Genomic DNA, 23,760 nt, shown 5'->3' on the forward strand with positions numbered 1-23,760 from the left:
AGGCTGGAGTGCAATGGCGAGATCTTGGCTCACTGCAACCTCCACCTCCTGGGTTCAAGCAATTCTCCTGCCTCAGCCTCCCAAGTAGCTGGAACTACAGGTACCCACTGCCACGCTGAGCTAACTTTTGTATTTTTAGTAGAGACAGGGTTTCATTATGTTGGTCAGGCTGGTCTTGAACCCCTTATCTCAGATGATCCACCTGCCTCAGCCTCACAAAGTGCTGGGATTACAGGCATCGGCCACTGTGCCTGGCCCTGTACTTATTTCTAATAGTAGCAGCCACTTAAATATCTATGGCTAAGATTAAAATCGACTGGCTGATGTTGACTTGGCCTTTAGCCAAATCAGGCATATATTTCTGGGCATAACTGAAGATAAGATTGAGTTTATCAATTCAACTCTGTAAAATAATTTAGTGGATGGTTTCTGACGGCTCCGTGAGTTATGATTTTCCACTTAAGGAAATCTGGAGTTCTTAAGGAAAGGAAGATGCATTTGTAGAAGGATTTTTGTATAAGTGAAAAATCTGGCGACACACAGCAGGTCTCACAAACTGTTGTGTCCGTCACATGACAAACTGTCGCCCAAACATGGCCCCCGCTTTTGAATACTCTACCAACTGCTTTGGCTGCTTGCAATGCCTGACTTGAACACTACCTTGGAAGGAGCTCTCCCTAGCTCAAAAGCTGTTGATGCCCAAGTTCTGGAGACAGCACGTTCCTAAGTGCCAAATTGGAGACAAGGATGATCTTTCTTGCCAAAAACAACAACAACAAAATACTTATTTTCAAGAACCTGCCAATGTGTAAAATACTGTTCCTGATTTCATATTTTGGGAGCTCATGGGAACACTGTGTAAACATAGCCCGCACCTATAGTTCCTGACCATGGGGCCTGAGAACAAAGGGCCGTCCCCCTGGGCATGGGGCAAGGCTGGCAGCAGTGGCATTGTGGGCATCTGTGTTCCTCAACCCCAAATAGACAGATCTTATAGGGAGTAGGCCCCATGAGTTATGATTTTCTACCTAAGGAAATCCGGAGTTCTTAAGGAAAGGAGGATGCATTTGCAGAAGGATTGGGCTAAAGAGGTGAGACCCCGGCCTCCACCAGTGCTTAATCCTTACTAATGACTGTCCAGAGCCAATCGCATCGCTGCAGTGAGGATGGAGAGAGAAAGCAGGCCAGCCAGGACCTAATCCTGGCACCCTATGGTTGGCAACCTCCAGGGGCAGCAGGTTGCCTGCCCCCAGGAAGACAGTTGCTTCCCGCCATGATCAGTTTCATCTGGGAGTGGGACGAGCCACAAAGCCCATATTGGGAAGTGACTAGGAACTCAGGGACGAGCAGCCAGCAGAAGGTGCCACTTGCTCCTCCTCCCTTCTCAGGGTAGGTCGCCAGCTACTGCTGGGGAGAATATTTGTTTTGAGAGCAGGGGAAGCAGAGGTCTAGTCATCCCTGACACGGGGCAGTGACTGTGGGGAGCTTTATCCCCTATCTTGGCACTGTGGGAACTCAACCACACCCAGTGCAGGGCAGTGACTGCAGGGATCACCCTCTGGTGGGGATCGTCATGGACACTACTGTCCTTGCAGTGGGCTCAGCGTGCTTCCATATCCCTCACAGCAGCCAGGAGGCAGCTATGACGACACCACCATGCTCATGTACAGGGAGGCAGAGGGGCCAGGGTGGGGAGCTGGTCTGGCTTCCAACTGAACAGAGCTGGGAACGGTGGCTCCTGACATAAGGAGATGGGTACTTCATACAGCCTCAGCCCTTCGTTCTTTACCCTCTCGTTCCCCACAGAAACAGATCAGCCTGGCAGCAGCCTCCTTCCTGAGAAAGGGCAGCCTAGGGATGCTGCTGATGCTCCCCAGATGCGCCTGAGAAGTGCTGCGTTTGAGCCTATAATAAAACAGCCCTAGGCCGGGCATGGTGGCTCACGCCTGGAATCCCAGCACTTTGGGAGGCTGAGGCTCGGATCATGAGGTCAAGAGATCGAGACCATCCTGGCTAACATGGTGAAACCCTGTCTCTACTAAAAAAAACTGCAAAAAAATTAGCCAGGCGTAGTGGCTGGCGCCTGCAGTCCCAGCTACTCGGGAGGCTGAGACAGGAGAATGGTGTGAACCTGGAGGTGGATGTTGCAGTGAGCCGAGATCATGCCACTGCACTCCAGCCTGGGTGACAGAGCAAGACTCCATCTCAAAAACAAACAAACAGGCCGGGCACGGTGGCTCAAGCCTGTAATCCCAGCAATTTGGGAGGCCGAGACGGGCGGATCACGAGGTCAGGAGATCGAGACCATCCTGGCGAACACAGTGAAACCCCGTCTCTACTAAAAAAAAATACAAGGGCGAGGTGGCGGGCGCCTGTAGTCCCAGCTACTTGGGAGGCTGAGGCAGGAGAATGGCGTAAACCCGGGAGGCGGAGCTTGCAGTGAGCTGAGATTCAGCCACAGCACTCCAGCCTGGGCAACAGAGCGAGACTCCGTCTCAACAACAACAACAAAAACAAACAAACAAAAACAGCCCTGGTGAGGGCCTGTACGGTGCTTCCTTGATCTCGTTTAATTCTCATGACATTCAGTGGAGTAGGTATCATCATGCCAATTTCAGAGAAGAAAAAACAGAGACTTGATCGAGGTCACTCAGGGAGTGAGAGGCAAACTAGATAGTCTGTCCCCAGCATCTGAGCTCCTGACACTGCTCCGTATGTCAGTATTAAAACTACAAGAAAAGTCCGGGCGTGGTGGCTCACGCCTGTAATCCCAGCACTTTGGGAGGCTGAGGCGAGCAGATCACCTGGGGTCAGGAGTTCGAGACCAGACTGACCAACATGGAGAAACCCTGTCTCTACTAAAGATACAAAATTAGCTGGGTGTGGTGGTGCATGCCTGTAATCCCAGCTACTCGGGAGGCTGAGGCAGGAGAACCACTTGAACCTGGGAGGCAGAGGGTTGCAGTGAGCTGAGATCGCACCATTGCACTCCAGCCTGGGCAACAAGAGTGAAACTCCACCTCAAAAAAAAAAAAAAAAACCCAACAAACAAAAAAAACTACAAGGAAAGGACACAGTACAAAGTGGCAATACACGAGGGCCCGCATGGCCCCCCTGCACCCGCTACGGGGCTGTCTTGCCTCAGAGTGCTTTCCAGGGGCCGGCCAAAGGCTCACAACAGGTCCACGGTCCTTCACTTGCTGCAGGTCGTTCAGGCTGATGTACTTATTCAACTCAATCACTTTGTCCATCCAGAAAATGTCGGTCATTCCGTGATCCGAGAAAATGATGACGTTCAGGCGGTCCTGCAGGCCCCGCTCCTGTGCGGTGGGAAAAGGCAGTCATTATGGCACAACAGAGAGGCTCATACACTCAGAAAACTTTGTCAACTGCAAACGATAGGAGAAAGGCTATCTTCTCAGTTCTGTGTTTAATCATCTACTATTTTGCCCTGGTGAGACCCAGTTCAAAACCCACAACAGAAGCCCTTTGCAGAGGGGACTGTGAGGCTCAGTCCCGTTCAATTCGTGCTGACACCTTACACAGCACTTTCAGCTTTTTAAGGTCGACCCTCTGTTTGCATCTTCTTTGGCTCTTTCAACAAACTTGTGTGCTTGTTTGAGAACTGTCACGTGCCCATGTTGCAGATGTACAGGATAAAGCACAGGAAGGTAAAGCAAAGGCAAAAACAAAACCAAACACTTGTAGTCATTCAGCAAAAGCATGAGGTAGAATCAGCACTGGAACCTGTCTACACGCCCAGCTGCTACCAAACTTATTAGGATTCCACAGAGCTGGGTATCGCTCCAGTTGAGCCAGGCGAGAAGGCACACCTAGGTCCACTGGCCTGGCTACGGAACAAGGGATCGCTTGGTACCGCAGCAGGCACTGTGTGAAGCAGAGGGACTTGTCAAAGCCTGTGCCGGCCCCGTCAGCCTTGAGCAGAAAGAGGGAAGATGTTGACAGGCATGACTGTGGGGGAGACAAACAGAGAGAAGGCCAGGCCAGGTGTCTTAGCTTCAGGTCACCTGGATCCACTTGGTCATGTACTTCAGGACAGTGTCTACAGCCTTGAGAGCATCTTTCCTCTGCGGAGATGCAGGCCCATAGTGGTGGCCTTCCACGTCGATGCGCTCATGGTATATGGCTGCCAGGTCGGCCCGGCCACTCCTGGAGGGACAGAGGAGAGAGCCATAGGTGAGGGAGGCCCCTGCCAGCTTGCTCCCTTATCACCCCCATAGCACTCTGTGAAGGTGTTCACACTCCCCGAAACCTTGTCCTTGGGCCAGGCAAAGCCAATACCCTAAAATAAATGAGGTCAGATCTCCAAGGGAAACACACACACTGAACCAAGAATTGCTGTTCCTGAGCACCTTGGTGATTAAAGATTTCTCATCATGCCTTGGAGAGGGGGAAGATGTGATAACAGGCCAAGGATAGTTATTGCTGCATCCTCTCCGCCTGCTGTCACCAGGTCAGAAACACTGGAAGCTGTTATTTAAATAACTACTCTTCAGTCATTGCTGGACTCTAAATCAAGCACTACATCGTGGGCCTAATTGGTTGGCCAGGATAAGAACGGCATTTCCACAGCAACACTGCAGGAGGCAAACATATGAGTGTTCAGGGCCTGGCATCTGTGGCCCTCCCTCGGACACTTGTTCTGTGGGGGCATGTGAGGGGTCAGCTCCAATGTGGATATTGAGTGAATTCCAGCAGTGACCACACCTCTAGGGGCCCAGGAAGACCCAGTTCTGACAAAACTCCCCTTCTTGGCTAGAGTATTGATGGTAAAAATCCAAGCTGTTTCACCCTCATTCTTGGGTTAAGAAGGACTGGGAGCGAGTGATCTAAATTGGAGTAGGAAGCTTGCAGAGTCCATGAGAGGGGAGGAATAATGTGGAATGTTCTCTCCTCCCTTCCCACAGTATTTCCACTGTGACTCCCTCCCCAGTGCTGGCTTTTCCACAACTTCCACACAAAGCACCTGAAATGGATCAGGGTGATGATGACGATGGTGATGGTGATGATGATGATGATGTTAGCAGTGACTAACAAAAGATGCAGCAATGGAAAAGGAATTAAAGCTCATTTCCCTGCTGGGAGTCTACATGGGTTAATAACTAATACTCTTGGCGGATTTTAAACATACACTTGTGCACACCCAGATGAAGCACACGGCCTCCTCTGATATGGCCTCCCCAATACTTAAAACATGAGGAATTAAAGAATGTGTCCTGGAGCCCGCAGGGCCTCGGCCCTTGCCGTCCACAGGGGATGGAAAACAGCACCACGGTAGCTCAGAGAGCTCGGTCTGCCCGTCCGTCATTAAACCACTCCTGCTCACCCTTCAGGTCCCTGGAGAGACACTGCCTCTTCCAGCAAGCTTCCTCTGGTGCCCTGCGGCTAGACTGAGCCGCCCTGTGTGTGTTCCCATAGCACCCTGGGTTCACTTCCGGGCCATGACTTTTCATACTGTGCGGTAATTGCCCACTTATGTGTCCTTTTCCCTGTCTAAATTGTGAGATTCGTTCACTGTAGGAGCCAGGATGCATTGTCCATCGTATCTGAGCTCTAGCCCGGCATTTGGCGCACAGCAAGAGCACTGTTAACTGCCCTGTAACTGTATAATCACAGTCAGTGCTCAGTACGTGACAGCTCCTATGGGTCAGGCACTACGCTGAGAGCTTTTACCCACATTATCTTATTTAATCCTCAAACAGCCATGAAAGGTAGGAATGTCCTGAACAGAGAGTACAAGACAGTTCCCGGCATCACACGGTAGTAAGAGGTGGACCAGGATTCAAACCCTGGTGCAGCTCACTCCCAGCCCCAGAGCACAACCAGTGCAGACTCTGGAGGAACTCAGTAACCTGCCCAGGCCAACCGAGAAACATTCTGCTTAGTCTTCACGATCTTTTCGAAATGGATCTTATTCTCTTACGAGAATCCTACCAACCCCTAGAAGGCTAGGTGTGAGGCGGTGTGAGAGAGGCGAGAGGGCGACAGTGACATCAAGTCTCTTTCCTTTCTGCACACTCAGTGCTCTGTCTGTGGGTTGAATAGGCCTCCCACGTCTGTCACTGCAGTGAAAAGTATCCTCATAGAAAAGCACTGAGGAAATAGATGAGGAAATAGGCCTAAGAGGGTTCGAGATGTCACTTAAGGCCTCACAGACCTCTGAGACACAGCTAGAACCAGAAATGCAAGCCTTCAAATCTCCAAAGTCAGGATACTTCTAACTCTAGCAAACTGGGCCTTTGAGCATCCACACGCACTCCATCCACTCAACTGGGAGCAAGTCCCAAGAATGTTCACCTGGCATCTTCCTTCATCTTCCTTCATCACAGTCAAACCCGCAAGAGGCACATTCTTTACACACCCTCCCGGGTGCCCTGAGGTGAACTTCATTCACAGTTTTGAGGACACATGGGTTTCAAGTTAAACGAAATTGCTAGTCAAATGTTCTTTTCTCTTTTTAGAATAAAACAAACTGCCCCCTGGTTAAAAAGACCCTTTACCACCCTCCTCCACATTGTGGATTGGATTAGGTTATTATTTAGGTGTTTCTCACGAATGGCATTATCCTTATTCATACTCACTAATGTGTGCATGACTAATCCAAACTCCTTCTGCCTCTATAGATAGCAGAGAATAAAAAGTCACTGTAGGGTCCCACAAATGTGTAGGTGGTTGGTAAAATAGACAGTAGCATTGTCACACATGTGCCAAAACTCTTTCAAGGCCCAGGTTCATTAGACTGATAGGCTGATGGCACTTCTGCCATCACAGTCTTTGAACACAGTGAAACTTCCATAAACTCTGTCCTTTGGATAAGCCTCAGCATTTCATTGCTTTAGGTACGTGCACGTTTAGCATTTCAGATGTGCCTGTTCACACAGTATGGCATCTGTTTAGGTGTCCACACTTCCAGAGTGGGCTTCTGTGTAGGAAAAAACCCGATTAAACTCAGTGGTGACTTACTACAGTGAAGAGTTTTCATGAATACAGTTTACCATTGCATTAAAGTTTAATGAATGAACTAATTCTAGGTCTCTTCGTGTTAGATACCACATCTTAGTGCAGCACTCACTGTCCTGGTTTCTTTAAGGCTATTACTGTATTCACAAACCTCCACATCAGCCATTATGTATGACACTTTACCTGATGGCTTTTGGTCAGGAAGCTGTCAACCCCAGATGCTGGGAATCCTGGATTTGGGATGCTCGTGATTCAGGGATTATACACTTGTCTTTTGTGAAAGGATTACACATTGACATTTCATTGACTCATTAGGACCCTATGTCTTCAAGGGCTGAGACCTCTTGCCTGTCTAGTTTAGCTGACAGATGCTTGCTTGCCAGCTGTTTTCCACGCGGATCTTGTTTCCATCCCAGGTCAGCTCATTTGCAATGAATTGGTTCGGTGAGGAGTGACGAGTAGCCATGCCTGCCCATCTACTACTGCCCATTGACAGCTCTAAGGTCCAGGAACCATTCCAGAAGGACATGTGGCCCCAGCACTGTTACCTGAGAGCTGCAAGGGGTTCCTAGCCCTGGTGTTTCAGGGACACCTGAGTCTCCCATCACCTGTCCCGATTTCTTTGCCATGTAAAAAGTTCTTAATATTCTTTCCATTTTTCTTACTAAAGTGGGTGACTGTAAAGAAAAATGATCCAAAACTTAGAAATAAAGCCTACAGTATGATTGCCTGTCTTTTCAGTGCTGTGGTGAGCACTGTCTAATAAGCTTGCTTGAGTCATGAGACTGAACTACTGATTGGAGTTCAGACTCTAGAAACCTAGCTGTTAACTTGTAGGAAACTGATAAGATGAAAATTATTTTTGTCTGACGGAGGAAGCAGCTCTAACATTATGGTTTGATTATCCTCCATATTATTAAGCATATCTGCATCAAACGACAATTATCCCTCATCGTTCTCCATCCTTCTGTTTCTTGATGTGTGTGTGTCTCATTTTCTCCTTATAAGCAGCTTTGTCATGCTCCTGATTCCCCTCAGCAAGAAACTACACTGAACCTTGGCATATTCCTCATACCCAGATGTGCTGAGCCCATAACAAGTCTTAATTTTGAAAATTCTCTTTTGACAGGGTCATTGGAACCAGACAAATCTGGGATCAAACTCTGGCTTCTCTTCGAACTAACCTCGAGGCCTCAGACGAATGGCAAGATTATCTCCAAGCCTCCATTTCCCCATCTGAAAAACCTACTTGATGTGGTGTGGCTGTGTCCCCAACCAAATCTCATCTTGAATTGTAGCTCCCATAGTCCCCATGTGTAGTGGGAGGGATCCAGTGGGAGGTGATTGGAGCATGGGGGTGGTTGCCCCTATGCTGCTATTCTCATGATCGTGAGTGAGTTCTCATGAGATCTGATGGTTTTATAAAGGGCTTTCCCCTCTTTTGCTTGGCACTTCTCCTTCTTGCTGCCATGTGAAGGACATGTCTGCTTTCCCTTCTGCCATGATTGTAAGTTTCCTGAGGCCTCCTCAGCCCTGTAGAACTGCGAATCAATTAAATCTCTTTTCTTTATAAATTACCCAGTCTTAGGTATGTCTTTATTAGCAGCATGAGAACGAACTGATACACTACTCAAAGGGTAACATGGTGTATTAAACAAGCTGATGGGTATAAAGCACTTGGCACATAGTGAAAGGGAGGGGAGGGGAAAGAAATGCCTCCCATTTCTCTCTTCCCTCCAGGTGGCCCTAGATCGCTTTTCCTGAGTATGTGGCTGAGCAGGGAGGAGGAGCCAGTCTCCTAGCCCCAGCCTTATTCCTGCTCCTTCTTCCCTGTACTCCACAGGGAGGAGGGACCAGGCCAGGACAGGGGAGCTGGCTTCCTGGTAGCCCATGGAAAGAGTTGTGTCATCCATTCCTTCATTAGTACAGGCACCACTGAGGCTCTGGGATCCTGAAGGCAATCCTTTTGAGCTGTCTTCAGTAGCCTGGAGCTTGACAAAGGATTATATCTATACACAGCCTATGGCTGTGCCCACTGGTCCTGCAGCCCAGTTGTTTCCTGAGTGACACTTTTGTGAGGCTGCACAGTGAGTCTGCTATACAAGCCTGGAAGCAGTTGCCCAGCCCACTGTGACTGCCCCCTGCCTTCCTCCACCCTATGAGCCATTCAAGGCTTATTTCAGCTTTAGCACCATGCACCTTTTCCTGCCCACTGAACCACGAATATCCTGCAAACAGGACTTCCTGGAGGATGCGAGTAAGTCATGCAGATCACAAACCCTGTTTCCTTTTCAACCAGGGTAAAGGGCCATGTGTGTGGGGCGCTGCCTGCAGAGCGCCATGTGTGATGGGAGGCACATGGCTCTAGTGCCTGGGCTGCAGGCTGCAGACACATGACGCCTGAGCAGGCTGCAGAACCCCAGGCTTTAGGATGGCCCCAAAGAGAAGACTTGCAAAGGGGCGCATCTGGACTCCCTGTCACTGTCTCAATTTCAGGGTGTCTTAGAAGTGTGAGCTGGCAGAGACCAGGGTGAAGGACTGAGGAGTTGACCCTAGAGCAGTTCTCAGTCACTGCGTCCCCAAAGCGGGCCTCCAGAGACTAGGCCCTAAGCTGCTGTAGAAAGAGCTGGGCTCTGGCTCCACCACTGGCTGGCTTGTGAGGTCCAAGGAGAAGTATTTAACCTTCAGAGAGCCAGTGGCCTCTTTTGTAAGGCGGGGAGAGAAATGCCCACAAGATACCGTAGACATGAGAGCCAAGTGGGTTACTGGAAATAAAGCCCATTGACACAATACTAGCCGATTGCTGTTAATGCACTAATTCCCTTCCCTCCTCCTTTTCCCTATTCTAGAAATTGTCCAAGTTCAAAGGTAGCATTACACAAGCATATGTCTGGGGTCAGTAATGCGTTATGAACACTGGAAGGCAGGGCCTGGATCAAACTTGGATGAGGGATTATCCTTCCTACCACAGGCTGACCTGGATCCTCTGCTGAAATGTCCCTGGGCAGACCTCTATGTTCAAGATCTTAATAGCCTCTCCAGCTTTCTGTCAAAGCCCATCTATCCTGGGTTCCATTCTCTCTGTCTCTCAAGCTAATAGCAAAGTGGATTAAAAAAAGACACTCTGTGAGTCTTGTAGTGACTTGGAGAAATGTGAGTGCATGTTTGGACACTCATGTATGAAAACTCCAAGTGGTCCTCAAATTATAGTTAGGAATTTGCAGTAGAGCTGAAGAGAAGTCAAGAGGTGAGCTGCGGCATTCTAGACACGCTCCTCTTTTAGGAGTCTCTGACAGACAGATCAATAATCTTACATCTTTGCTAGACACACATACCAAGAGACTTAATGATTCCTTTGAGCCACATGATTGCATGGACAAGCTACTATGGGCAAAGTGCTCTTGACTGGTCTAGACTGTTCTAGACTGGACATCTTCCTCACTCACCTCATTCCTGAAGGGGACAAAGGTTAGATTTCTTTAAAAGAAAAATGTTGACCCACAACTTTCAGACCTTTATTATTCTTTGTAAGAAGGTAACGAGACATGTTCTAATAACAACACTCAGGTTGGCTGAAGGAGGGGCTTCCTGTGTCTTCAGGGGAGACCCAAGTCATCTCACTGTCTTCCACAGGTAGTATCATCCAGCCTATTATTATTCTTTTCTTTCTGTCATGTCAAGAGCTGCCTAGCTTTAGAGACAGTGGGTCTCCATCTTTCCACCTACTACCCAAAGGGGCTGTTTCTGGTGGCCCTGTTAACTTTGGCAACATGAAGACCCCATGAGACAAGTGCACTGGCCTGGTTTCCATCCAACCCAGGCCTTCACTGCTTCAGGGATATCATTCTTATTGCAAACCATGTGAATGCCAACCCATGGAGCTCAACACCATCTACATAGAACACAATATAAATATGTGAAGCTGGGCAGTATGGTAATGCCAGGGCACATTAAGTGGAGGTTTGCTGGGGACTCTTTCCTGGGCTTCTGGTTCTGTGTAGCCTTTTCTTCCTAGTGGAACCTAATACCTGTGGTAGACACACACTCATACCCCACCATCACCACCGCCGCCACCACCACCACCACCAAAACCTGCGCCATTCCTAAATGTTCTCCAAGGTAAGGATGCACTTCCATAGCTTCTCTAGAGGAAACAGAGCCCAGCACTTATTCCTCGCCACATGCTGATGTCTCTCAGGACAGGGAAGTCTGCTTAGACGGGCCAGCTAGTAGGCCAGTGCCAACCTGGGATTCTCATGGCTGTGCGATCTGTGCTCACCCCCCTGTGAATCACCGGGTGGTACAAAGTGACAATCCATCGGCCGTTAAGATAAAATGAATGCAAAAAGGATGACATTGCCAGACTGTTGGGTTATTTGGAGGTATTTGTATGGCAACTCTAATCCAAATTTTCATATTTGGCACAGCCATGGGCTGTAGGGACGGCTGGCGTTCTGGATATGTTGGAAACAGCATTGGTTAGACATAGAGCAATGTCCAAGTGCCAGCCCCACTCATCTGCTGCACGTGCTGTGCTATTCTGCTTCACTCGCCCAAAACTAGACTGCAGTGCAATATCCAGCTCATCCTTGTGTGGTTCTCCAGCACTCACGGGCAAGTACTTCTCCATTTCGATGTATTTTAAACCTGTTTTCTCTCCGACCCGTCAATGAGAGCATGAACCTTTATGTGCCCCCACCTCCTTGGACCCTCTTGATAGGTTTCATGGAAGTGGAATCATTCTAAGAAGCAGTGAAGGCAGGGTGCCGTTTTCTGCTTTCACTGCTCTGTGGGGGTGGCTGCTGTTCGCCATGGTGTGGGAGGGGCGTGGCAGGAAGAAAATCCATGATAGGTCAGCTCTGGATCTGGGGCGGTCTTGGTGACACGTCATTTCATGTGGCTTGTGCTAGTGCTCTGTACACTGTGCCCTGGGTAAGTTGGTTCTCGGATATGCTCAGTTCGGAACCAGGCTCCTTTTCTTGGCGGGAATGAAGGTCCTGTCCTCAGTCTCTTTGCTCTGATTATGGCAGGTCTTCTGCCTGACGCACCCAGGAAACCCATTCAGTGGCCACAGTGACCTCAAGTCCGCTCCTGGAAACTCAAGAGCCCCCAACATCCACAGCCTCTCGGTAGCCGATCTCTACTTAATGCAAACTCCCACTTGGGCTCCCACCTTGCTTTCTGCTTCCAGAGATTTCTGAGACTGACTTGAGGCTTTGTCCTGAACTGTCTCGATCAGTTTCCTTAATAGTCTTGTGTGCGCTCTACAAGACACAGCATTACTAATTCCTACATTTTTGCAATTGTGTGTCATGGTTCCATGTGGGAGGGAAAAAACAGATTCTGTGTTCTAATATATCCATGAGTTTTGTACATTTCCAAGAAAGGGGTAGGGTAGGCAATTTTCCCACACTTATTTGACCACATATCCTTCCTTTTTGCCAAATACTTATTGGTACCTTCAGAGACACAATTGGTCACTGAATCGTGCTTAGGGAAATGATACCATTTATATTGTTTCTCCATTGTTTAACAACATCAAAAAGGAGGTTCAAACCCTTAGGGATTTTCCTGCTCTCAATTCAACATTTCCAGAGACTGCCCCTGCCCAAAATCACTTGCTCGCAGTTACTCCCTACTAGCAGCTAGCAGTCACCACACAAGAGGCTCACCAACTCCCTGAGACATGATTTCTCCGCCACCAAGCCCTCTTAATTCACTTTAGGATCCATGATCAGTCCTGGAAACAAGGAAGAAAATGGTGTGTTTGGGACACTTACTTGAAGGAGTCAAGAGCATCGCTGACTGCATTGGCAAAATTGATATCCGTTGGGACATTTTTATATTCTAGGCAATAGGTGGGTCTGATACCCAGAATCTCAACCTCACAGCCTGAGAAGGAAAAAGATGGCAAATAGTTACTCTCTTCAATAAGCAAAGTCAAGTTATGAGCCTATTTCAGGAAGCAAACACCATTAGTCAAAATAAAAAATAAAAACGTGTATTTTTATGAACTAAAATAACTTATTGCTAATAGGTGGTGTATTCAACTGCAATTTTGCATAACTGGAGCAGAGGTTCTCAAATGTCACTCCTATGCAACACTGGTGCCCCATGTCAGAGATTGGCAAAAATTAGACAACTGTCTTTCCCAATTTGAAACAAAACACAATTAATCAATATATACAAATACCTCAATTGAAAGTTTCTTCAATAGATTTTTCATGAATCTAAGTCTTTCATGAAAGTCTTCTAGTGTACCTTTGCCTCTTTTAGAATCAAGTATTAGGTAGTATCTGATTAGTCAGAAGATTATAAAATAAATATTTCACTATCCTGTGGTATTATACAAAAGCTAACTGGACTTAGAGGTACTCTACCAAATTGGCAAGCTAAAATCAGTGAGTTCAAGCAAGAGGTCTGAGCCACATCCTTGCCTCGCCCAAAATAGAGTGAAAGAATCAAACTCATTCTGACGTGAACAGACTCAGCTTTTCTGCCTCAGACTCCTGGACAAGTAGAAGTAGTTGCTCTGCAGAGGAGACACCCATCCATATTAGGAGAACATAGAACAGGAGAGGGATGTGCCCATCTCGGTTTCCGCTAGTTGGGTAAATATTTATTGGGCACTTACTGTGACCTAGTCACTATGTTCACACATAGTGGAAACAGAAATGGATCAGGTAGGGTCTCCTTCCGGGAGCATCCCAGAGTTTAGTCTAGTGGGAGGGGACACAGGAAAGCAGCGTAGTATGTGAAGTGAGGTGCATAATTCCTGGGTGTTGTGGGAATCAGATGAAGGGCCCTGACTTCAGGCATCACTTCCTCCTGAAAGCCTTCCTCAGGTCCCAATGTTGGGCTCAGTTTTGTAGATGTAGCCATGGCAGTGGGATGCAGGTGGGCTGGGAGGGCATTCCAGGCAAAGGCAGCAGCTTGACCAAACCTTCAGAGAACTTCGGAGCAATACTGTATGTGTAGAGAACTGTAATTACCATAAAATGCCAGACAATGATGCCAGGAGACCAGATGCTGCTCTTTCTTGTAGCCCAGGGAAAATGATTTCCAAGGTGAGGTAAGTAAAAGTGGGACAAAGAGGGAGTGCAGGAGCAAAGGAGGAAGGAGTCTCTGTCAGGAAGCACATCAACCCCACCCCTGGGAACACCTGCCAGCTGGTTACAGCCGATTTAAAAGACGGTAGGGCAGCCTCCAGAAAGCATCCCTTCATCTGGCATACTATAGCAAGACCTGGGTGTGTCGTGGGAGACCCTAGTGCTTTCTGCTTGATATGTTGGGTTCAGGGTGAGCAAGGGCCCTTACAATAACTGGGACAGAACTAGAAGGCACGAAGCTTCCTTTTCCAAAACATGTTTTTTGAGAGGAAAAAATAGGCTAGGTGACCCAGAAATAAATACTGCTCATGACTTCCAGGAAAATATTCATTAGAGTAAGAAATGTCAGTGTAATCTTGAATGACTATATCACTTTACATACCAGTGTTTTATTGTTGAAGGTGATTTGTGAAATGTTATTGCTCTTTCCAAGCTATTTTTTCTGTATCCACCTTGTGCTCAGTGACAGAAACCCCAAGGCAAGTAAGATATCACCTACCCTTTAAAAGTTTAACAGCCATGTACAATGTGACCAGGTGTCTGCTTCTAGCATCTCTGACACATCTGTATGTAAATTGTAAGTAATGCAGGTATGATCATGGTTTTGAAGATAAAAGAAATGGCATTCTTTTTTGGTGTTTGCACGTAATATAAAACTATAAATGTTTTTGGTATGAGCAACAATATATATGTCTGTTAATGTTATCAAACAGATGTTCTCTTAATACTTCTATATAAATAAAATGAATCTGGACTTAACACTGGCATAGTAATACAGTTCACTTGAGAAATTTACCCTTGTCTCAGGTTAAAGTAGAATACAAACTATTTTTATTGATTAATTACATGTAAAATTCTATAGTACAGGTAGAGGCAGTATGTGTCAATGTAGAGCTGTAGAGCCGTTGTTACAGTGCTATGGAATTCTTTATTTTCAAAAACTATAATTAATTTTAATTTAACCAAACATCATGGCAGCAGCCTACAGTGGCTACCTAGGCTAAAGGTAGGATAGGAGACTCGAGATAAATTTCCCCAAAGTACACAAACTCTTCACTGAGTGGAAAGCAACAGTTCATCAAAGACTAAGGACATACATCAGAGTGGAAAGGGATCTTCCAACTTGCAGAAAGCTGTAGATAATGCTGGAAAGAAAAAGAATTCCTCAGTGACCCAGGAAGTTGGCAGCATGAATTCTCTATGTAAAGCACTGGACAAATGGCAAGACTTGCTAAAGTGATCATCCCTATCATTTCTCACCTGTGACACTGGTGGAAAAATGAATCTAACTAAATCTTCAAGAAAGCCCAGGCCAGCTCAACTACAAATTAGATTGATTTGGATGCCACCCTAGAGGAACGAAATAGGAAGAAATAGGGTCTTTCTGGGGAAAATATTATTTACCATATTATCTCTATTGTTCTTTCTTGCACAATGTCCAACATACAATAAAAAATCATGAAACATGTTAAAAACAGTAAAACGTGCCCCATAATTAAGAGAAAAAATAATCAACAGAAGCAGATCCATAGATGGCACAATTATCAGCGAGAAAGTTTAAACATAAAATACATTTTTAAAAAAGATTATTGACTAAAGCAAAATCGGTAACAATATATTATGGACTTTACAGCATATGTAAAAGTAAAACATATGACAATAAGAATATAAAAAGTGCATATGTGGACAAATGGCATTATATAATAAAATTTTAAAACTCTCATGTCATTTGTGAAGTAACATTATTTTAAAGTAGACATAAATAAGTTATAGATGTGTGTTGAAATGTCTAGAATAACCATTAGGAAAAAACACAATAAAATCTAAGATTAATAAAGAAGATATGATAGATTTCTAAAAGTACTCAATCAGTGAGAAAAAGACAGGAAAGGAGAAACAAAGGAACAAAAACAGTTAAGACAAGTAAAAAAACAGTATGAAGATGAGAGTTTTAAACTCTGCAATATCAATAATTACATCAAATATAAATGGACTAAATTTGTTATTTAAAAGGTAGAGGTGGGTCAGACTGAATAAAAAAGCAAGACCCGAGGTCATGAGTTTGAGACTGGCCTGGCCAATGAGGTGAAACCCTGCGTCTATTAAAAATATAAAATTAGCCAGGTGTAGTACTGTGTGCCTGTATTCCCAGCTACTTGTGAGGCTGAGGCAGGAGAATCCCTTGAACCCAGGGAGTGGAGGTTGCAGTGAGCTGAGACTGTGCCATTGCACTGCAGCCTGGGCAACGAGAGCAAAACTCCGTATCAAAATAAAGAGAAGCTTCTAATTTTAATGACTACTTCATCAGTCATTTTTCTATATTGTTAGTGCTAATTTTTCCTGCTTAAGAAATATTTTCTTATCCAAATTCATGATGATATTCACCTATGTTTTCTTTCTTCAGTTCCAAATTTTTCTAAACATAGAAGCTTTATGTTTTCCATTTTACATTTAGATCTACAATCCATCAGGAACTACCTAGAATTAATTTTCATTTATGGTATTAGATAGGAGTCAGAAGATGTATATATATACACACACACATATATAGGAGTCAGAAGATGTATATATACACATATATACACACATACATATATATATATATAATCTCCAATTGATCGATCATAATTTTTTGGAGACTATCCTTTATCACTTTGTGGCAGTGTCACATATTGGATTATATGTTTGTGGGTTTATTTCAGGAATTTCTGACCTTTACCCTCAGTCTATTTAACTATTCTTGCGGAAATACAATTTGTCTTACTTTTTGTAGTTTAAAATAGGTCTGTATCTATTAATGGAGTAAATCTTCCTGTTTTGTTCATCTGTCTCCAAATAGTTTCAGCTATTCTTGAGTCTCTGCATTTCATATAAATTTTAGAATCAGTCTTTCAATTCACACACACACACGCACACACACACACACACACAGTTGGGATTTGATTGGGATTACAGTGAATCTGTAGATCCATTCTGAGAAAACTGATAAAATATTAAGATTACCAATTTATAAACATAATATATTTTTCCAATTATTTAGGCCTTTTTACATTTCTTTAAATGCTTTTTGATATTAAGTTCTTGAGCCATTTTTGTTAGATTTATTCTTCCATCTTTCATGTATTTGAATTTACTATAAATGGTACTGACCTTTTAATTTTTTCTCAGTTTTTAGTTGATATCAATACAATAATTTTTAAATGTTGAATTTGTATCAAAATGTCTCTTATTAATTCTAAAAGTGAATTCTTTGGGGTTTTTCCAAAACAGTCATCTGTGAATAGTGCCAGTTTGTTGCCTTTTTAATTGTTTTACTTTTATCCCTGTCATCTTCCCCTGCTCCCCCGAAGGACCTCCAGTACACAGCTGAATAGAAGTCATGCTAGAAGGCATCCTTACATAGTCCTGAATGCATTTCTCCATAAACTATGATGTTTGCTGTCGCTTTTTGGTTTTTGGTAGATATCCTTTATCACGCTAAGGGTGCAGTGTACTAATTACCCAACTTTATTTTAATAAATCTTAGTTTAGGATCGTATCAATTGCTTTTCATGTATCTACTGAAATGATTAAATGATTTTCTCTTTCATTCTAATACTGTTGTAAATGATATTGATTGATTTTTTTTTTCTTTCAGATGGAGTCTCACTCTGTCACCCAGGCTGGAGTGATTTTTAAATGTTAAACATAGGTTTTCCTTTTATAAACCCAATTGTTTGGCATATATTATTCTATTTACGTATTGATAGATTCAGGATGCAAATACTTTGTTTCTAATTTTTCTATCTATGTTCATGAAAAAGGTTGTCTTGTAATTTTACTTTCTTTTAATGTTTGTCACATTTTTGTATTAAGATTATGCTAACCTCATTATGGTAGTGATTTATCTTTTTTTTTTTAAGAGCTGGTATCTCACTGTGTTGGCCAGGCCAGTCTTGAATTCCTGAACTCTGGGGATCTTCTTGCCTCAGCCTCCCAAGTAGCTGAGATTACAAGTGTGTGCCACCATGCCTGACTCGGTTTATCTTTATGCATTCTCTGAAAGAATTTCTGTAAGATTGCTATTATTTTTTCCTTAAATGTTTGAAAACTTCACTAGTGGAGGTGTCTAATACTAGGTTATTATTTTAGGAATGGTTTTTAAAGATTTAATTTAAAAACAGATATAGAAGTATTCCAATTTTCTATTTCTTTTTTTTGTGATTTGGTGATGTTTTCCCTAGAAATCTGTCTGTTTCATCTGTGCTTTCAGATACATTGGTGTAACATTTTCATACTCTATTACTGGCTTTTTAAGGTTTACAGGTTCTCTGTTGATGTCCCTTTTTTCATTTCATTATTGGCTATTTGTGTCTTCTCTCTTTATTTCTTTATAAGCCTTGTCAAGTTTGCATCCATTTTAATAGGTTTTTTTCCCCAAAAACAAATAGGGCTTTGTCAATTTTCTTTGTTGTATGTTTATTTTCTATTTTATTCATTTCTGCTCTTCATGATTTTCTTCTTTATATTTGGGGATAATTTAAGTTGCCTTGAGTTGGAGACAAATCACTACTTTTTGCCTTCTTAGCTAATGCATCTTGTATGCCTGTTAATTTCCTTATAAGGATGACTTTAACTGCATTATTCTTAAGCCACTACATCATAAGTAGCATTTTTACTATCCCTCAGTTCAAGATTTTTCTAAGTTTTCACAATTACTTGAATCAAAATAACTTTTGAATCAAAAGTTATTTAGAAGTCTGGTGATTTTCCAAATGTATGAGATTTAAAGTTTTATTTTTATTATTCATTATTGTTTAATTACATGACAGTCATAGGACACATTCTCATGATTTCAGACCTTTTCAATTTGTTGAGAAAGATTTTATGGCTAACATATGGCCATTTTTGATAAATGTTTTGTGTGTACTTGAAAATAACGTTTATGCAGCAGCTAGGTGCAGAGTTCTAGTAAATTCAATTAGGTAAGAATGTTAATTATGTAAATTTTCTGTATCTTTCTAACTTCTTGCTCTCTTATTCTATCAGTTATTGAGAAAGATGTATTTAAGTCCACTATTGTTGTGAATTTACCTGTTTCTCCTTTTAGTGCTTCCAATTTTTGACTTATTTATGTTGAGAGTGTGTAATTAGGAGCGTTACTATTTACACTGTTACATCTTCTTAGAAGATAAAAATTTATATCAACATGAATAGTCGTTAACTTAAAAACATTCTCGGCTTAGAGTCTACATTGCCTAGTGTTATTATAGCTGCACCAGCTCTCTTAGTGTTTTGTGCAGTGTGTCTTTTAAAAATGCGATTACTTTCAACTTTCTGCATACTTAATATTTAATGTATGTCTTCATCAGTAGCCTATATTAGTTTTTGGTTTTATCCATTCCAATGATAGTCGTTTTTAAAGTAAATTTCTATCAAAGTTTAACATAGATGCAAAAAAGTGAATAATTCATAAGGATACTGTTCAGTGAATCCTTAAAAGGTGAAGGCAGCTGTATACTGAGTATCCATGTCAGGAAACAGAACACAGTCATCACTTATGGGTGCCTTTTCATGCTCCCTTCTCATCACTGTTCACCCAAGGGTGAATACTGTTCTAACACTGTACATTAGCTTCAGCTGTTTTGAATTTTTTGTAAATGGAACACTACATATATTCTGATTCATTAAAATATTTAACAAAATATTAGTGAAAAAAATAAAAATTTACATTTAATGTATTTTCTGATATTTTTGTGTTTAAATCAGCCAGTTAACTACATTTTGTATCCATCACACATTTGATAGTTTTTCTCTCCTTCTTTAATTTCTTTTGAATAAAGTATACATTATTATTATTGTGCCATTTTCCTTCCTCTATTAGTTTGCTATTTATACATTTTGATTAACCTCTTCCTTGCAAAGGGCCCCAGAGATGATAAAAATGGAAATATTAGTCTATTAAAGTCTATTAGTCTATTAAAGTCTATTAAATTTTATATTTATTAAAATTTTTATTAATTTTTTTAAAATAAATTTTTTTAAAATTAAAATTATTAAAATATTAAAATATAAAATTTCATTCCACAACTTCCCAGAAAATGCAAGAACATTCAGACACTTTAACTCTGAAATTTACATTTCTCCCATCTTCTGTGCTTCTATTGTCATGTATTTTAATTCTCTACATGAGAATTAAATTTTGGATTTTAATCCAAAAAAGGGACTTTTAGTATTATTATTTATTTAAGTTTACCTACACACTCACCCTTTCTATTACTCTTCATTTCCTCCTCCATCTCTGTGCTTCCATCTGTGATCATTTTCCTTCTGTCTAAAGAAGTTAGTATTTCCTTTACTCTAGGCCTGCTGGCAATAAGTTCTCTCAGTTTGCTATCTCTATGCTTACTATGGTTGCTATCTCAGTTTACTGTGCTATCATTTTTGAAGGATATTTTCACTTGATATAGAATTTTAGGTTGATCATTGTTTTCTCGTATCATTCTGAGCATCTCATTCCATTGTCTCCTTGAATTCCAATATTTTGTTAGAAAGTCAGCTGTCAGTCTTATTATTGCCCCACTGAACAATTTTCTCTGGCTTCTTTTAAGATTTTCTCATTGTCTCTGGTTTTCACCAGTTCTGAAATCCATGATGCTCTTTCCTGTGTTTCACAGCACTTCGTGAATGTATGGTTTGGTATTTCTTGTCAGTTTGGGGAAATTCTCAATTATTATTACTCAAATATTACTTCTGCCCCATTTTCCCTCTCCTGCTGTGACCCCTTCACTACATACCGCATGTGTCTTTCATGTTTTTCTGCCTTGTTCATCCTTTTGCATCTTCACATTGAAGCTGGATAGCTCTCTCTTTATTTCTAGAGTTCCCTTTGTAAAAAAGATTTTAACTTACTACTGCAGGTCTCCATTTTGTGATTTAGTCTTTTATCATAGTTCTTTTATTTTTGAGATGGAGTCTCGTTCTGTCACCCAGGCTGGAGTGCAGGGGCACAATCTCATCTCAGCTCACTGCAACCTCTGCCTCCCAGGTTCAAGCAATTCTCCTGCATCAGCCTCCTGAGTAGCTGGGACTACAGGCACCCACCACCACACTTGGTTAATTTTTGTATTTTTAATAGAGACGGAGCTTTGCCATGTTGGCCAGGCTGGTCTCAAACACCTTACCTCAAGCAATCCACCTGCCTCAGCCTCCCAGAGTGCTGGGATTACAGGTGTGAGCCACTGTGCCCGGCTTATAGTAGCTTTGGGTCTATTCTGCTTTGTTTCTCTCTCTTGGTTTTTCAGTCAGGCCTTGTTTTCTTATATTCCGTTTTTGTTTTTTTTTTTTCTTTAAATTGAATACTACATATTGTATACACAAAACTGTAAATACTGCTTAACAGGATATATAGTTATCTTCTAGTAAGCACACAGTTTTGCTCATGGTGAGGATTTAGGCTATCAGCAGACTACCTTAATCCAGAGTGGATTCAGTCAAGGATTAAGATGATTTGAAGCTTAGTTGTGTCTTTATGACAGCTTCCCCCTTGTCTATTTCTAGCTTATTCTTAGTGCTAGGGTGTTGCTTTTTATTGTTCCAACTGAAAGTCTGGGATTTTTACTAGATTTCTTTTCCTTGGTGGGCCCTGAACTCCAATTTTTGTCCTTTCCCCTATCCAGTAGTGCTGCCATGTCTCTTGACCTCTCAGCTGCTGCTTTTGTGATCAGCATTGGCTGAAGGAGAGACAGGGTACCATTGCCGCCGGACGCAGCTCTTTCTCCAAGTCTTGGCTTGTCTCTGGTCCATCACACACATAAATGCATGCACACATGCATGCAGGCCAGCAGCTCTTCTAGTTGTTCCTGGAGAGATGTGTTGTTTCAAAACAACTTAGCTGGGCATTGTACCAACTAGAAGCCCACATTTCAACAAATAATTTTTAAACATAAAAGGTTGTAATTTTAGAAATTATCTTTACATTTTATTAGAAATGTATGTCTTAATGAAAGAAATAGGTGTGCTTTAAAAAACTAATTTGTATATTCATGGATAAATATGACTGATTTCTAGAATGAGACAAGTTCAGAATCAATGCTATTTCTAGTCATTAAATGTAAGTGCTGAGAAAGTTGTTCACATAAATAAATATATAGAAATAGAAGGAGTTTTTTGTACCAATGTCATTTAATTCTTTGAACTGTTTCTTTGAATGCCAAAATTGCACAGTGATCTATCATCATACATTTGAAAACAATATTTCAGCTGACAGCTCAATTAAATTTTTCTTAAATAATGTAAAAGCAAGCACTGGAAATATCTTCTCTTTTAAGGTTTGTTATTTTGTTACTGGATTCACTCACTTTCCAACATTCGCATCAATATTTTGAACCATCTGTCTGGTGCTAAAGGCATTTACATACTGTGGCAATGCACCTTAGTAATATTCTTGATGGGTGAGAGGTATCTTTTTCTTACATAAAACAGTAAAGAACATGTTTTAGTCAGGATGACTTTAGCAATACACATGGACTTTGAGGGTCTTAGAATTGGTTTCTTTAAAACTAATTTTGCTCTTGGAAATCCCTGGGAATTAAGTCTGAAGACTCCTGAACTAAGAAACTAGGCAGCAGTAGCTCCACTCTATGGGAACTGTAATGTCCTGGAAGCACCTGGGCCGGAAGTGATGTTGACAGTTGGAGGTAAGAGGTGAAATCTGTCTGACAGTGGCGTAAGTTATTCTCTTCAAGGTTATCCCCCAACTAAAGCTCTATGTGCAGAGCAGAGAGAGGAAGAAACTTCGAAGCCAGGGCACATAGGACATCCTAATTACGATCTACTGGGATGATTACAGACTCAGATAATGGGGTGAGAAGCACCACCCATCAGAGGTGCTTTGAATGCAAGTGCTGCAGACACCGTTCATTTGAGTGGAAGTCATGTGTCTCTGAGAAGGGATGGGACTACCACCCAAGTGGATGGAGACTGGACAGGTGCAATCCTTCTGCTGTGTCTCTGTAGAATGGTCTCTCCGTGGTGAAATCCCCAAGGGGAAAACATCTGCCCTTACCTCTAATGTTAAAACCCAGAGTGAATAAATGACTGGCAAAGGCAACGGCCAGCAATAAATGACAATGGCAGCGAAACGGAGCGTGGAAGAGAGAGCAGTTTCAGATTCGGCAAAGTTTTAGAGGAAGCAAAGTTAATTATTCCGAGGTGAATTTGCGTGGGAGCTCTGTTTTGTTTTCTCTAGTCTTTATCTGATGGAAGTCAGACTGGAGGGGGAGTGTTGTGTGAATCCCAGGAGGTAGCTGTCTAATCAGGAGTCTGCGGGCCCCTCTCCTGTATCTCCCACAGGCTCAATCTGTGAAGTGGGCGAGCATTGCTCAACCTCGCAGGCTGCTGCCTCCAGGCCATTTTCATGGCTCCACAGGGAGCATGGAATCTGGTCAGCTGAGAGCTTGCAAGTCATCCCAACACAACTGAAGAAAGCAGGGCTTTCTGAATCTCTGCCTCAGGGATCTGTGGAGAAGGCGGCAACAAGGGCGACGGGCTGCCTTGTGCAATTTCAAACATTAATCAGGGACTTGGGGCAAGATTTTGATTTCATGACAACTTTGAGGGCATGTTTTAGCTTTACTCTGTCTTGTTTCCTCATCATTCCCAGGGAGCATTACAGGGAAATGCCCTTAAT

At 42.9% G+C, this 23,760-nt stretch overlaps 1 protein-coding gene across 1 annotated transcript in view; it reads right to left on the bottom strand.

The window, feature by feature from the left end:
- The window catches only part of ENPP6 (ectonucleotide pyrophosphatase/phosphodiesterase 6), a 131,174-nt gene that overhangs the window by 32,379 nt on the left and 75,035 nt on the right, over positions 1–23,760 (bottom strand). Inside the window, exons 3-5 of the mRNA XM_012000153.1 lie at positions 12,762–12,873; positions 4,029–4,170; positions 3,141–3,320 (exon numbers count right to left, since the gene is read on the bottom strand). Coding sequence (XP_011855543.1) covers positions 3,141–3,320; positions 4,029–4,170; positions 12,762–12,873 — 434 coding nt within the window. The remainder of the gene's footprint in view (positions 1–3,140; positions 3,321–4,028; positions 4,171–12,761; positions 12,874–23,760) is intronic.

This window comes from Mandrillus leucophaeus, unplaced genomic scaffold, assembly GCF_000951045.1.
Source record: "Mandrillus leucophaeus isolate KB7577 unplaced genomic scaffold, Mleu.le_1.0 Scaffold62, whole genome shotgun sequence".
NCBI lineage: Eukaryota > Metazoa > Chordata > Mammalia > Primates > Cercopithecidae > Mandrillus > Mandrillus leucophaeus.